Consider the following 15,618-nt stretch of genomic DNA (forward strand, 5'->3'; position numbering starts at 1 on the left):
CTTTTCTCCCCTTTAAAAAAGAGGGGAGACGGCAAGCCGTCCTCCTCACTGTAAGTCTGAGATACTCAAAAATGAATCCTTGTACCCTTCCGTCTTCACCTTCACTCAAGCAATAACTTCTTCCGACTTTTTTGCAGTGGAGCGTTTCTCTTATAATCCCTTCACTCTTCGCAGGCCTTTTTTTTTTAATTCCATTCCTTTTTTATCCCAGCGGTTACTTCACTCATTCGCTACAAAAATTCCCCCCCCCTAACTAAGCGGAGGTCTACACGCTCCCCCTCGGCACCTCCAAAGACGGGTTTTTCGTCCCTACGGTTAGTTTCACTTTCTTTTACCCATTTTACCATCACCATCACCACCACCCCCTCCTTCCTTCTCTGTTTCAGCGGGTTGCGTTCCGCACTTATTTAACGATCCGTGAGAGTTACATTCCCGAGACGGAAAAATATTCACACAAACATATATATGCAGACGCTTGTAAACGCACCTAAGTTAGAATGACAAGAAAATAAAAGACAAAAGACAAACACCACATACACACACCGAAAAAAAACGTGTGGAATATGATAGGCGTTTCCGACTTGGGACGTTCCTTTCACAATCATTCCCACAGTGACAGTCCACGATCTTCTGCACTCAAAAAGTAAAACTTTCTTTTAACTCCCTCCTTCCCTCCTTTTTTTCTTTTTGTTTTTAAAACTTGTGCCTCGGTCCCAACGTCACTCGTCACAGCTTTTGCAACAGTGACGGCTGCGCAGGCGCATACAACCCTAACACGTAAACATTACGCCACCATCTTCCTCTCTAGAGATATATCCGCTTGCCGGCAAAGCACCTGTTGGTAACTTTTAACTCTTTTCCATGTTGTCCCCGCCACTCTCTCCCAGTAAAAATGAAAAAAAACGAAAAGGAGAGAGAGAGAGGAACAGCAACGGAAAACTGAAGAAGGTATTTACCACCACCAAGTTAAGTTATGATGAAATAATAAAAATAAATGTAGCAACACTCCCCCTCGTCCCCATATGTTGCTAAAATTTCGCCCATCTTCACCATCAAACGTGTGTGCGATCGCACTGCTACATGCAATAATCGCATGAGAGAGAAAATGAAAAGGGGGTCAGATTATTTAAAGAATAAAAGAGAACGCACATCCGTGGCAGTTAATTATCAAATATCTCCTAAGGATACGCCAACGCAAGAATAGAGTGGGGAATACAAGCACGCAAACATCCCGACACTAATGCTGCAAGCGACTTTTGCACACGCTGCGAATAACAACTTTGCACAATTGGTAAGCACCCAAAAATATTGCAAACCATCCTTCCCCCTCTTCGTTTCTTGACAACTTCGGTTACTTCACTTTCATCGAAACGCCCATGTTTATGTTTCTGTGTACGTACGAATGTATGAGGAAAAGGTGAGTTATCACTGCTCGCCTTCACTGTCCTTCAGTGCATCCTCAATCTGTTGTATTTTGGTATTATGTGCCCATTTATCATTAACCAGAAATGTGCGGGTCAGTGCGGTATGAACAGCATACCTCACATTGCTCACCTTATCCTTCGCTAAACTCAGTAACCCATCGAGAAAGTACTTGTCCACCAGGCTCTCCGCGTCCAGTTTCGCTACCTCCTCCGCAATATATGGAAACATTAGCCGATCACGAAAACTGTAACGACCGGCGATCTGCAGTAACGCGTCTGCGTAGTCCCCGCAACTGTTCTCCCGCCCAGCATCAGCCAAATGCTTGAGAAGGACGGCCGCTGAGCGATACGTTGACCGCCGTACCTCCATCACGCTATCATCAAGAAGACGCAGTACTAGAGCGATAACCGAACCAAGCGCACTGCTGCTGGTGGGATCGAGCAGTACACCAACATCGCCAATCCTCTGCCCGACCACGTTCCGAAGCCGCCAGTTCTCACTGTCGAGGGGTACGTGACAAAGCAGTGGAACGAGTCGCTCACGCGTTGCCACGCCCATGACGGCAAGGAAGACGTCAGCATTTAGTACGACCCCCAACCGCACCTCGTCAAGATCTCTAATAAGCATCTCAAAAGCAGTGACAAGGTGCGACTCGGTGAGATCTCGACCTAAAATCTTAGCAAATTCATGCAGTGAATGGGCTAGGGACTTGCGGACTTTCCATTTAACATCCTTGAGCAGGGTTGCGTACGCATCTCCAGCCTCGTCCCAACGACCTGGTCCTGCGATCTCTACAACAGCAGGGAACGAATAGGCACATGGTTCACTGTAATCTGTGTCGCCATTCTCCGACTCAAAAGCCATATCCGTGTATGTCTTGAGCAGGGCTGGAGTTAGATCTGAAGGTCGAAGTGTGTGCAAAAATCTCCCCAGGTACTCGTAAGCTCCATTCCGCACCCAACGCGAGTTGTCGTCCAGCAAAAGTCGAAAAGCGGGCACGAGTTTATCAGCTCTGGCGGTGGGACTCACACCGAGAGAGATCTCTTCGATGTTCTCCGCGCAAGCTTTACGAACCCCCCAGATTTCGTCCAGGCACAGATTAAGGTATATCGGTAGCACAGTCTTGTCCGCTATTTCCTCCTGCACTACCTCGCATACTTTTCCCAAGTTCGCGCCGACAGTTTTTCGCACGGTAAAGTTACTATCGTTGGCCAACAGTTCCAACTCCGGAAGCACGTCGTTCACACAGCACTCTTTACCGAAAAGCCCCGCCATTTCGTTGAATAGAAGTGCTGCTACAACGCGATAATCCTCCGCCCTCTCGTCGCGCGCTAACATTATGGCAACATGAAGCAGGTGCTCCTGAACGTGTTCGGGCTTAACGAGTTCACCAAGTGCTTTTAACGCTACCAAAGCTGCTGCCCCCACCTCCACATTCTTGTCCACTAACATCTCAAATCCAATCGGAAGGAACTTTCCTAATAGACAGTTGTAACCAGCGTCACCACCCTCCTGAACAAAATATGCAGCCACTTCCGGGAGTTGCTGAACCAACATGCGCCGCACAAGGGGTTCGCAGTCATTTGTGAATCTGCTCAGAAGTGGAATGATGTGGCTGGTACTCTGCTCAAAACCAGCATACCTTACAGTATCCGCGAGCTCACGCAGCAAAAACTGACGCTGCAATGAAAAACCAGAAGAGTGATAGCTTAAGAGCCGGTTGAGTGGGTCTAGGGTGTCGTCAATTGCATACTCGTTGTAGATAAATTCCTCCTCACCGTCCCGTTGATTCTCGTCGAGCATAGCGGCACAGCTTTCCCCTCCTAACCCCTTGCTGTAGTCTCGGTTTGCCCCACACGGCTTCACTCCTTCCCTTTCCCGTTCCTAAGACTGAACACCCTTGACTACAGAACAAAAAGCAATGAACTGTCTGTCCAACGCCCCTCTCCTCGCTTCCTTCACAACAACGCCTAAATCCAACAAGGGCACTACAAGAAATGTAAACTTGTTATTCACCTCCCACGGTACACTGTTTGGCCCCTTTTCTTTCTTTTCGGGGCTCCCCGATGCGACGTCAGTAGAGCCCGTTGCACCACGCGGTACGCCCAACTTTGGCGGTCTCCTTTCCTCCCGTTCCCCTCCCTGCACACGCACGCAAGAACACGTTCAATAAGAAACCAATAACGCCCGAACGCAACAATGTAAAGCAGGACCTTTCAATAAGGGAGGTTAGCTTCGTTTCGGTCTCCTGCTGCGTACTTGCTGCACGGACCTACAGTGTGATTCTCTGTGGCTTCCTACGATACTCGTTCCTTCAGTATCAATAAAAACGTTTCTTCTGTCTCTTCTTTATTTCTCCTGCGTCACCACAAAGCCGCAACCCTGTTAGTCTCTTCGACCTTCCCTCCTCACCGCTCTTCGTTGCGGGGGCTGCCTCGTCTCCTTCACAGCCTCCCAGTGGAGTCCCCCTTTAATTTAATTTGCTTTCCTTCCTTGTATATATTGAGGTGAGTTGTGGTTTTTGGTCCTATCGTTCTCTCCACCCAAACTCGGTACACAACCACAATATAAATAGGTAGTTGTACGTGATTTTGTGCCTGTGCGAGAGCCCGTAGGTTTTGTGAGCCTATTGTTCTTATTATTATCGCTTATTGTTATACACGCACTCGAATATACGCTTTTACACCCTTTGCGCTTTAGTAACACACTAAATAGGTAGAAAGTCACGTGCAACCAACCGGGTGCATCAGACAAACAACAAAGGGGGAGAACGTGAGGAAGTATAGGCAAAGAGCAGAGAAGACGACGGACGGTTACACGCGACACAAAAGGGTGTGGGGTATGACAGTTGTCTACACTGTCCTTTTCCATTTTTTTCCTTTGCCCTCACTCTTCCACACAGGTGTAGCCGGAGTGGATACCACCGACACTGCAGGATTAGATAGTGACAATCGCTACAACGTATCTCAGGTAGAAAAGATGGAGACCTCAACGCCAGACAGAGACCGCCCACCGATAGGGGGGAGGGAACAAAAATGTGGTAGTTGCAGAGAGGTAAACACCGCCGTTCATCACAACTACGTCAGTGCTGCCCATGTACATGTCACAACACACAAGCAGTGTGCTTTACTTCACTCTAGACGAAAGCCACTGCCCACCGTGTATGCGAAGCAGCCAGACGGAAGAAAACAACAAACGACACCAACACACACAATGCAAGATGACAAAAAAAAAAAGGAAAGACACTTTTTCTCGCGCCGTTTGACTGTCGCCGTTGTTGAACAAAGTCCATCACATACTCTTAACCGTAGACACATCATCATGTGCAACAAGCACACATGGATAGGCGCTCTACTGCTCTCTCACACTCCTAAAAGTGTAATCAACGGCTATTCCTTCCCCTCCATAAATGACAGAAAATTTCAAAAACGCCAGAAATATATGTAAAAAATAAATAAAAGGTCCTCCCACCACTTTTAATCCAAGAATTACGTAGGGAGGCCCTGAACCGTCACGTACCGCCGTTTCGTTCACTATTAGCATTACTAACGGCAAAGTTTCTGATAAACTGGCACCAATGACAGAGAAAAATCCCTTCATTTTCGAGAAGCTTTCTCCTGGCAGTTAAAGCAAACACGCACCTCTACATGTTGTTAAGAATTTTCCACATTGGATAAAGTAAAAGAGTCATTAGTCCCTCTTTTCGTGCCTTCATCGTGCACAAGAGCAAAACTAACACAAGCCATTCCTCGTGCAGGCGCAGTGCCTCCTCCACCACGTCGTCCTCTGGCCTCCCGCAGTGTTCCGTGGAATCACCCGGCAAACTCAAGGTGAAGGGCGCGCGGTGGCGATTTAGAGACTCTATCAGCTCTTGCTTTTGATCCTCAGCACGTCGCTCCGCGGCCATCCGCCTCCTGGTATCACCCGACAAAACTTGAGAAGATGAAAAGTCGCCTGTTGAAGTACTTCCCTCCACAGCTGGTTGCATCCACAGGCGCAACTGAGCACCAGATAGTGTTTCAGGGTGCATTGTACAAGTCTGTGCAATCAACTTCGCCTGCCGGCGAAGCACCTTGTTAATATCATTATAAGGATAATTGTCAGACATGAAGCCGATGATATTCTGCACGTACAGCAGTAACGACTGAAATGCATAAGCCGGGGAATACTCAGGACTTGTGAGCCCTACGCAATCTGAGTGGTTCAGACGGCGAACAACGCCTGCTAAGGCGTCAAATTCATCATTTATAAGCGACGCGGCGCCGGGGTAGTACTGTTCCATTAGTGTACTGCCGTGCTCTTGCCAGTTGAAATTACCGCTTCTCAACGTGGAACCGCCAACGTTAGAGCCCTTGATTCGCTTCTCACTAACTATATCGTCAACTCCTGTGTATCGTGTAAAACTGATGTCAGCGTTGTGGTGGTGCTCATCCCCAACGACCACACAAGGGGAAAGCAAGGCAGCCAGCGCCGGTGGTAGCGCGGTAAATGAACATAAATCATTTGGCACGAAGAGTCCCATAACCAAACTGCATAACGACAGCGTTTCGGCCACAATGGTTGACACTTGCATTAGGCCATGAATGCTCCATCCTGCGCTCATGGCTGTACGAATGTCAACATCAGATATTTGCCATGGGACGTGGGTTGCGATTGCTATAAAGCGTTGAAGGGCCTGCAACTTTGGTGGTGGTCCGTCCCGGAGCCAAGACCTTGCTGCTCCACAGACTCCACCCTCCTTTCCACCCACTCTCATAAGCAAGGCACCGAATCGGCACACAAGATACTCACATTTCTGACGGCAGGCCGTCATGAATGCCACCATCAAACGTTCAGAATTCAACAGCGGGCCATTCCCGAAGAAAACATAAATAAACGTGCTGTGGTGAGCCTTAAGAAATTCAGGACATGCCGAGAGGACGTAGTAATATTGTGGCAATTCGCCCATATCTGTGAATATACGATACAGTAGGTCGCGACGTCCGCTGCACAGTGACCGCAGGGAGGCGATACTGCAATGAGAAAGTGCCTCCCATAACGCTTGTTGTGTCGCGTCCTTTTCCTTTGAAGCCTCTTTGTTCGCTAGCTCCCCATCGATTGCACCGCAGCTACTTGTCCTACCTTTCGATAAGGTCCCGAGGCGCCGGCGGGTCAGGGACGGTGTTGAGGAGGAGGATGGTAGGGAGCAACGAGGCATCGTACCCGCGGTAGAGACTGACTTCTGCAATGCGTCCAACTCCCTAGAAAGCCTCCCGGAGAGCAGCTGCCCCAGAGTCGGTAGAGCCGCAGTTGGAGAAGGAGCTACGTACCATTTGACATCGGTAGCTTCGTGGAGACGTGGAGAAAGTACCTCATCCCAATTTAACCTTACCAGTTTACCCTCCATAACGTAGAGAAAGTTGGCGTTCGATTCCATCCCCCAGAGCTCACTCACCTGTGTTTCCCTAATTGTTCTTGCGTCGACCTGTGACAGACATTTCAATATTCTACCGCGTAAACTTGAGGGGCATATGGCCTTCCCCAAAACATCTGCGATAATTAGTTGCAGACAATTGGCTAACGACTGACATGGACAAGAGAATGCAATCCCAATGAGACAACAGAACGCCATCTCCGCCTCGTGGAGACTTCCAGCATAGGACCTTTCACCACGTACAGCGTCTCCGGTGTGGTAATCACCACTCATAAGACTTGTGCCGTCTTCACTACTATAAGCCAGAGGAAAGGAGCGAGATACACTCTCCACAGTAGGTTTACGAATTTTACACTGCTGCGCAAGCCGTCCGTCATCGTCACACGCAGACACGTCGATGCCGCTAGAAGAAGAATGGTGGCCAACCCCGCTATGGCTACCCCTCGACACTGCTTGGCAACCCTTTAACCCGTTCTCCGCGCCCCGCAGCAACATACATGCTCTTTGCAGGTAGCGAGAAGTGCACTTAATCAACCCAGCCGGCACGCAGCCAACGTCACACTCAGCTACTAATGCACTCAATTGTTTTGCCATATCGTCAGCGAAGCCAAGAGTTGCAGGCTGAGCTCCAGACGGGCCCAGCGCATCGCACTGCACCGCGTCTTCAGAAGGTACACGAAAGAGCACCCTCAACGAATGGTTTTGGTGGGCACTTTGTTCTGATTGTGCCGCATGCTGCTGGACTTTACGCTCCAGCGCGTAGGTGTCACCAATATGTCCCAAAACAGAAGTTATGAGCTCTGCAAAAGACGGACATGCCAAGTGGTTGTCTGCTTCCGAGCTATCCTGTCCCTCTGGAAGCATCGTGTTGGGCTGCATGTTACTACGCAGTAGAGCAAGGTGTAAGCAGGTCAACTATACAAAGTAACTATTTCTATTGATGCACAACAAGGGAGAAGGCAAAAACGCACGAAAAACAAAGTGAAGACGCAAAAGAGAAATCAAAGAGACAGAAGACCACCACCAAAGAAAACCATAACGAAAGTGAAATCAAAAAAGAAACAAAATGCACATCAACACAAATCAAAAATGTCCTACGGATGACTCCAAGTTTAACTGGATATCATAGGTGCATCAACGATGCGGAAAGGTCGAGCTGCAGCGCCTTAAACTTGAGGGTAAATCCACAATGTAGTTACGACCACCGCCTCCCTCCATATATTCTCCCCATTTTTTATTCTGTTCCTGCCTGCAAATACAGAGATAAGCAATTTTTTCCCCTTTTAACATTAAAAAAAAATCTATATCATCTGCACATTTACCCACGTCACAAAATGACACAGTTTCTTTCATTTATTTTTTCTCTTTTTTTCTTTCTTACATCACTTCCTCCAGCACCATCGCAGCACTCAATCGAAACCACTGACGGTACGCCAGTCCTCGCAACGAGACGGCGGAAACTGGGGTACCCCCTCAACACTTTTGAGTGCTAATAGATGAAGGAGAATGGAGAGGGGATTATACACAGTAAAGCAAAAAAAAACAAGAAGGAAATAATAGACGGATACGGAGTGAAGAAAAGGCAAATTTTGATCGCTTTCGCACTTCCCCATTTTCTTAGATCCTTCCATTGTGTGTAACACACGTTACCAACAGGGCTTTCACCACGAGTTGAAAACAAAACGGTAAGAAAAGACATGAAAAAACGGGGAAAACGCACATTAACTCTGCATCAGGCATGGTTGGCACACGCACTCGTTCAAATAGTTACGAGCGGGTTTCAAGGGGCACCTTACACGCACATACAAACACAAAGTGTGGAAATAACATTTACGCAGCCTCCTTTAGACACTTAGGGTCCCAACCAACGGCAAACCAGGGATGGGAAATGATAGCCTCAAGGGTGATACGGTTTTGGGGGTCCACAGTCAACATGCGCTTGACTAAATCCCTTACAGCCTCAGACACCTGCCGCAGCATAGCGTACTCACCGCGCTTGACTTTCTCAAGAAGGGATTTCTGGTTACGATCCTCAAAGGGGAGTTTTCCAGCGAGCATGACGTAAAGAATGACACCGCAACTCCAAATGTCAGCACAGAGACCGTTGTAGCCGCGCTCCATGAGGACCTCAGGTGCCACATAGTTGGGAGTGCCACACACTGTTTTAAGCAAGATGTCCTGCTGCCGGTTTCCGAGACCAAAATCACTAATTTTCAGCACTCCGACAGCATCAAGCAGAAGATTTTCGGGCTTCAAGTCACGGTGAGCGAACCCCTTGCCGTGGCAGTGGTGAACGCCAGCGATGAGCTGTTGGAAGTAGCGTCGTGCAGTCGGTTCGTCAAAGCGTTTCGCAGCAACGATTTTGTCAAACAGCTCACCGCCCGATACGAACTCTAACACCAGGCAGTAGTGAGTTGGCGTTTCCTTGAAATCATGAAATGCAATTATATTTTCATGCTTAAATACGCGCATGGCCTCTACTTCCCGCATCAATTGCCCTTCCATTTCTTCCTTTCGCAGTTTAGCCTTGTCTATGATCTTAACTGCCCACCTCCGTCGTTGCTCATCCGTTGCCAAGCGGACGGTGGAGAAGGTACCAGATCCAAGTTTTTGGGAAACCGTGTACGGTGGAAGAACAAAATTTTCCATATTACCTCTTTATAATGTCTATATCTTATTCTTGTTCGGCTTTGACCATGCGAAACAAGTCGAATTGCAGCCTGCAAGTGCGAGCTAGGAGAAAGGAAAGAAAGGATGAAGAAAGAGTACCCAAATGTTTTTCTAAATTACCACCACACTCCCTCAGCGACCAAACTTCACTATCAGCCGTTGCACGTGGAAGACACGGGCGAGACGCTATTGCTAATCACATTCCGAAGCGCAACATTAGGAAAAAGGAAACGTAAAAAAAAAAGGACAAATAGGAAGAGACAAAAGAAAGTGAGAAAACGGAAAAAAAGAAGCGGAAGGTGCTCGTGGCACGCACCGAACAAAGTTTTCCGCAGAGAGACCTTTTTGAGAGCAGGAAGTTAATGCTTCGTCCCTAAGTATAGGTTTCAATACGCACCGTATTCGATGACATCATTTACTCCTTCTTCCCTTCGTCTCCCCTTCTCTGAAAACGGAACTAGAAAGGTAAGAGGAAAAACGATTAAGACCCCTTATTGAACGGTTGCCCCGTAGAATTGTCGCCACAGGCGGTGGGGGAGGGTAGAAACATACCGTACAATCAAACAAGAAAGGGCAAAACGACTTGCAAAAAAAAAAAAAAAGACATAACTAATCACTTAAGTTAACGATCGCTGAGATGTCCGAAGGGAAGTGAAACGAGCGGACGGATATAACAACACCAACTAGCCACCAGGAATCAGCAGTTCGGGACTCTCTTTAACCCCCCTCCTTCCTCTTTTAACGAGCAAACGCACACACATGTATAAATACATACATACACATGTATATATACATGTTGCGCCTTCACTGGAGGTTCCCAGTCCCGCAAAGAACAAAAAAACAAGAAATATTGCGCACGCTACTCTTATTAGCCACTCCTTTCTCTTCCCCAGAACACATATACTCGACTTCTTTCCTTCTCCGCTCGCCACTTAGCTCCACAGTTTTCGTTCTTCCTTCCTCAGAAAATTTTTCATATTCTCCCAGTAGACACCTGCCACACCGTCCCCTGGGGTATCGCAATGGCAAAAGGGTGGCACAACGAAGATGATAGAAAGTGGAAACTTGGCTCTGGCAACAGAGAAACATATAACAAAGATAACAATGATAGAGAGTCGAGTCCCTGCACCTCTTCAAAACTCATAAACTAATCCCACAAACTTTTTCGGTGAAATCAACCGGTTTCACCACTTTCAGCCCACAAACAACCGTATGCACAAACACAACATATATATATATATATATATTTATTTATTTATTTATTTATTTATTTATTTAAAAGCAGTAATACACACAACACAGAATAACTCCCAGAATAATCGGGAAGAAAGAGTACCATCACGCCGACTCGTTCAGACACTTAGGGTCCCAATCAACGACAAACCAGGGATGGGAAATGATAGCCTCAAGGGTGATACGCTTCTTAGGATTTACGACAAGCATGCGCGCGATTAAGTCCTTTGCTGCGTCTGACACGTGCCGGACCATGCTGTACTCGCCACGCTCGATCCGTGCAAGAAGATGTCTCATGCTCCGATCCTCAAAAGGAAGTCGTCCAGCGAGCATGACGTAAAGAATGACACCGCAACTCCAAATGTCAGCACAGAGACCGTTGTAGCCGCGCTCCATGAGGACCTCAGGTGCCACATAGTTGGGAGTGCCACACACTGTTTTTAGCAAGATGTCCTGCTGCCGGTTTCCGAGACCAAAATCACTAATTTTCAGCACTCCGACAGCATCAAGCAGAAGATTTTCGGGCTTCAAGTCACGGTGAGCGAACCCCTTGCCGTGGCAGTGGTGAACGCCAGCGATGAGCTGTTGGAAGTAGCGTCGTGCAGTCGGTTCGTCAAAGCGTTTCGCAGCAACGATTTTGTCAAACAGCTCACCGCCCGATACGAACTCTAACACAAGATAGTAATGGTTCGCTGATTCGAGCACGTCGTGAAGATCAATAACATTCCTATGTTTAATGGATCGCATTATAGCAACTTCACGAAGCATTTGATCCTCCATCTTTTCCTTCCGGAGTCGAGTTTTGTCTATGATCTTAACGGCAAATTTCTTACCACCTTCATCTGTTGCCAACCTTACCGTTGAGAAGTTTCCGAACCCGAGTTTTTCCCCCAAACAATACGGCCCCAGCCGCACAGGAGGTGTCATGGCAGTGAAGCCCTCTGTTACACCGGTGTTCACCCTCACTTGATAACGAGTCCTCAGGCAAACAAGACCGTCTTCTCCTTCCCTATAGTGCTACAAAGATAGATACAGAAATATATTTATTTGTATCAGCGCTTAAGCCTCCCTTAAACCTCAGCTACGAGTATAAACCCTTTTTCGGCCTGTCTGTTGCCTTCGCCGGTTTTGCTTTTGGCTGTACACGTACGTACTTCTGTTGCCTACAGTGTCTGGTGCGAGGTGGTGCACAGGGGTGTAGAGAATAAGGGGGGCGAGTTGCATGTAGTCGATAGATGAAACACAACTGATAAGCCTGTAGTGAGGGCAGATAGAAGAGCAGATACGAGAAAACGTCCCGCGGCTTGACCTTTAAAAAAAACACAAAAAAGTATGCAAACACTTTGGTGCACAACGCCAGCGGCTCCTGTCGCTTGCAGAGCAGGAAATGGAACAAGAGCCAGAAGTAGAAAAAAAAACGTTTGGATAAGAAAGCACAACAGAAATGAACAAAGAGAGCACTTATGAGTCGGGCGGGATCAGGAGGAGAAAAATGCAGGAGCAACTAAGCCGGCAACGGTAGAGAAAGAAAAAGAGAAGGGTCGAACCAAAGAAAAAATATTCCTCCCTACAGCTGGGGCCTCAGCAGACCTCTAAACACCTTTTTTTCCTCTAGGTTGTGAAGCCGCACCGCGGTATCTTTTCTCTCATACTGTATCCCTCGTTTACCCTAACCCTTTAGTCTGAATCACCCAGCCTTAAAAAAGAAAAACACACACACACAAATTGAGGCTTCTCTCCGACATAACAACACGCCTACCTCCCATGGGTCAATTGAATTTACGCACCACACGCCTTAGTAGATACGCTGCGACTTCCCCATCGTCGACTTGATGTACGCGGATTTCAGATTCTGCCAGTTCTTCTTCAACAAAGACACAAGGAAGTTGATCGCCATAACAACATTCTGGCGTACCTGATCCTCCGTCATATCGACATGGCCGACGCATGTTCCAAGGCAGAGCACCTTCTTGAGCTGAAACTTCACTGTGGACTGAAGCTCGAGCACCTTGTCCGGCAGGCTCTCATTCTGCGCACACACCGTAGGGAACTTACCTACACGATGCATGTGAGGGCCGACAAGACGCGGGACTGTCTTAATGATAGACTCCGAACACAAGAAGGCATCGTACTGGTTACACATCTTTTTCACCAGCTTCTTGTTCTTGTTCAGTTTCTTCAGTTCCTCCTGGTTCATGGTCGGGACGTCATTCTTCTTGGCGATGTCCTCGTGCACGAGGTCACAGAGAAGGCAGACAGTCATACGGGGGCGGCACACGTGCGGGAGGCGCACAGAACCAGAGAAACGCTTGTCCTTTTGGGGGTCGTAGTTCTTCAGGTTTACTTGCAAATCAATGCTCTCCTTGAACTTACGCTCCTTGCGATCTTTCAACACATTTTGAATAGCCTCAGAAAGCAGTGCTGGAGGGATCTTAGACATCGCTCAAATGTTACCTGAATGAGTTAAAATATTTGTGTGTTGGTGTGTAGATTCGCTCGCACGGGTAATTGCGACTTAAGGACGGGAAACTGAACTCGGCTCCTCGTTCTCGCGTGGCTTTCTTCCTTAGAGCGTAACTTCTATTATGGCTGTTGTTTGCTAATCGTGGCACCTCCCATACGTTTTTTGAGGTTGGTGAGCAAATAGACGAAAGGGTAGAGGAACCGAATGAATAGAAATGAATGGCACGACATGCTATGCCGCTGGTACCAAAAAGTAGTGACGAAGCGAATCTTTGCATGAACACAAACAGAATGCATGATCCCTCAACCTTCCTAGAAAAAAAAAATATTGTGCGAGTGAAAGATAATGCGGTCTTTACCCGAACCCCGTCCGCCCTACAGAGTTTGGCAGACAAATTCCTGCGCTTCCAAATTTCTCCCTTTGCCGCAATTATGAAAAAAAAATGTAGTTACCGTTAGAGATGCGAAATCGAAACACCAAGAAACAGACGTGTCGTCAACAACAAATGAAGTGGATGATTATGAAGTCCTTCAACATGGGAAGCGTGTATGCTCCCACCCCCGATACCTGACTTCCGCCAGGAATGGGTTGCACTAGTACTGCGGCTGGTTTTGCGCGTCCATTAGCTTATCAACTAGCTGCTCAACAGTTGGTGTCACCGGGCGCTCTCCCCACAAGCGCTCCAGGTCCGCGCTCATGAGCTCCTTTTTACTTAGCAGCTCGCCCACAACGATCTCAACTTTTTCGGTATTATTTTTGATTATGTCCACCGCCATCTGGTATGAGAGGGACACAAGTTTCATGGCCTCCTTTTCTGCCAGATGCTGCGCTTTATTGGAGTAGTTCACAAACATGCGACCAGCTTGGGTTGACTCCGGATGATATGCAAGTAACCCGGCGTCAGCGTCCATACCGAAGGCCATCATTTGCTTCAATGCAAGGTCAGTGGCACGCTGAAGATCATCCATTGCACCGGCGGAAGGATTTCCCAGCAGCGCTTCCTCCGCAGCTCGACCACCCAACATGACAACCATGTCAGCCAAAAGAGTAGCATTTGTTTGATACTCGTGATATTCATTTCCTGCGCGTTGCGTGTACCCAAGAGCCTGTCCGCGCGGAACGACACTCACTTTCAGTACTCGTTTCACCGTGGGCAACATCCACGCTGTCAATGCGTGGCCTGTTTCATGGATAGCCGTTCTCCGAAGTGAAGTTTCACTTTGGCGGTTCCTGTGCTTGCTACCCACCAACGTGTTGTCCACAGCCTCAAGGAATGATTCCTTCTCCACTAGCTTCTTTTCCTGAATACCGCTCTGCAATGCCGCCTCGTTTACAACGGTAGCAATTGTTGCAGGAGAGAGACCAGGTGTCATGTCGGCAAGCTCTTTTGCTAGAACTAAGTTGCTGATTCGGTCGTCCACCTGCAACGGTTGCCCCTCGTCGTCCGTGGTTCGTCCTTTAGGGTCACCAGTACAAACACGATCCAAGTAGTGTTTAAATACCTCCACTCGCGCAGCTTTGTCAGGCATCTCAATGTTAATCTTGCGGTCAAACCGACCCTCACGAAGGAGTGCCTTGTCAATATTGTCCTGAAAGTTCGTTGCTGCCATGACGATAAGTACGTCGGAACCTGAATTTAACCCATCGAGCTCCGCGAGGAGTTGATTGATTGTCCGGTTTTCTTCACTGCTGACAGACCCTCCCCGTTTTCCCGCACGTGAACCTATGGCGTCAATTTCATCAATGAAAATAATTGCGGGTGCGGCTCCTCTAGCTTCCTCAAACAACTCCCTAACACGCTTAGGTCCGCTGCCACCCATTAACTCAATAAAGTCTGAGCCGCTGCAACTAAAGAATGGCACATCCGCCTCACCAGCAACAGCTTTTGCCAGCAAGGTTTTTCCAGTTCCTGGTTCACCAGTCAGTAAGCACCCCTTCGGAAGTCGCGCACCCAGGCGCGTAAACTGGTTTGGGTTCTTCAGAAATTCCACATAATGACGAACCTCCTCCTTAGCCTCAGGTATGCCGATCACATCGCTAAACCTTGTGCCTTTCACTTCAACACGGAATTGTCGCTTCTTTATTGGCATCATTTGTTCCATAAAGCTATCAAACATATTGTTTTTGGCTCCCGTAGGGGACTGGCGGCGCATGTAAACCCACGACAGTGCGATTGGCACACCGAACCACAGTAAAGGTCCAAGTGATGGACGCAGCCAGTTATCCTCAGTGCGCGACCGATGGGCATAGGCGTCGTTGAGCCCACGGACGTATTCGGAGTTGGCGTTGCTAGCAGTGCTCATGTCTTAAATGCTGCGGAGCACGGTCGGAAAAATGTAATGTACTTAATTCTTTCCAAAGGAACACATGAATTGCCCACCAGAAAAAGAAAAGAGTAAAAAATAAAGATAAT

The 15,618-nt window shown here is 47.9% G+C and overlaps 8 protein-coding genes across 8 annotated transcripts; 1 reads left to right on the top strand and 7 right to left on the bottom strand.

Annotated features, from left to right (window-relative positions):
• Positions 1 to 1,425: 1,425 nt before the first annotated feature.
• TbgDal_X16240 (hypothetical protein, conserved) lies at positions 1,426 to 3,228 on the bottom strand (the record flags this gene model as incomplete). Its single annotated transcript, XM_011780486.1, has 1 exon — positions 1,426 to 3,228. The coding sequence occupies one exon, from the start codon at positions 3,226 to 3,228 to the stop codon at positions 1,426 to 1,428; it is 1,803 nt and encodes a 600-aa protein (XP_011778788.1).
• Positions 3,229 to 3,900: 672 nt separating this feature from the next.
• Positions 3,901 to 4,296, bottom strand: TbgDal_X16250 (T. brucei spp.-specific protein; the record flags this gene model as incomplete). The annotated part of the gene is made up of 1 exon (XM_011780487.1): positions 3,901 to 4,296. One exon carries the CDS (start codon positions 4,294 to 4,296, stop codon positions 3,901 to 3,903), a length of 396 nt encoding a protein of 131 aa, XP_011778789.1.
• Positions 4,297 to 5,068: 772 nt separating this feature from the next.
• On the bottom strand, positions 5,069 to 7,717 carry TbgDal_X16260 (hypothetical protein, conserved; the record flags this gene model as incomplete). Its single annotated transcript, XM_011780488.1, has 1 exon — positions 5,069 to 7,717. One exon carries the CDS (start codon positions 7,715 to 7,717, stop codon positions 5,069 to 5,071), a length of 2,649 nt encoding a protein of 882 aa, XP_011778790.1.
• Positions 7,718 to 7,938: 221 nt separating this feature from the next.
• Positions 7,939 to 8,331, top strand: TbgDal_X16270 (hypothetical protein, unlikely; the record flags this gene model as incomplete). The annotated part of the gene is made up of 1 exon (XM_011780489.1): positions 7,939 to 8,331. The coding sequence occupies one exon, from the start codon at positions 7,939 to 7,941 to the stop codon at positions 8,329 to 8,331; it is 393 nt and encodes a 130-aa protein (XP_011778791.1).
• A 337-nt stretch (positions 8,332 to 8,668) lies between these two features.
• TbgDal_X16280 (protein kinase, putative) lies at positions 8,669 to 9,487 on the bottom strand (the record flags this gene model as incomplete). Its single annotated transcript, XM_011780490.1, has 1 exon — positions 8,669 to 9,487. One exon carries the CDS (start codon positions 9,485 to 9,487, stop codon positions 8,669 to 8,671), a length of 819 nt encoding a protein of 272 aa, XP_011778792.1.
• A 1,359-nt stretch (positions 9,488 to 10,846) lies between these two features.
• On the bottom strand, positions 10,847 to 11,668 carry TbgDal_X16290 (serine/threonine kinase, putative; the record flags this gene model as incomplete). The annotated part of the gene is made up of 1 exon (XM_011780491.1): positions 10,847 to 11,668. The coding sequence occupies one exon, from the start codon at positions 11,666 to 11,668 to the stop codon at positions 10,847 to 10,849; it is 822 nt and encodes a 273-aa protein (XP_011778793.1).
• Positions 11,669 to 12,536: 868 nt separating this feature from the next.
• TbgDal_X16300 (60S ribosomal protein L10a, putative) lies at positions 12,537 to 13,181 on the bottom strand (the record flags this gene model as incomplete). The annotated part of the gene is made up of 1 exon (XM_011780492.1): positions 12,537 to 13,181. The coding sequence occupies one exon, from the start codon at positions 13,179 to 13,181 to the stop codon at positions 12,537 to 12,539; it is 645 nt and encodes a 214-aa protein (XP_011778794.1).
• Positions 13,182 to 13,798: 617 nt separating this feature from the next.
• TbgDal_X16310 (zinc metallopeptidase, putative) lies at positions 13,799 to 15,508 on the bottom strand (the record flags this gene model as incomplete). Its single annotated transcript, XM_011780493.1, has 1 exon — positions 13,799 to 15,508. The coding sequence occupies one exon, from the start codon at positions 15,506 to 15,508 to the stop codon at positions 13,799 to 13,801; it is 1,710 nt and encodes a 569-aa protein (XP_011778795.1).
• Between the last annotated feature and the right edge of the window lie 110 nt (positions 15,509 to 15,618).

Source organism: Trypanosoma brucei, chromosome 10, assembly GCF_000210295.1.
Source record: "Trypanosoma brucei gambiense DAL972 chromosome 10, complete sequence".
Classification (NCBI taxonomy): Eukaryota; Euglenozoa; class Kinetoplastea; order Trypanosomatida; family Trypanosomatidae; genus Trypanosoma; species Trypanosoma brucei.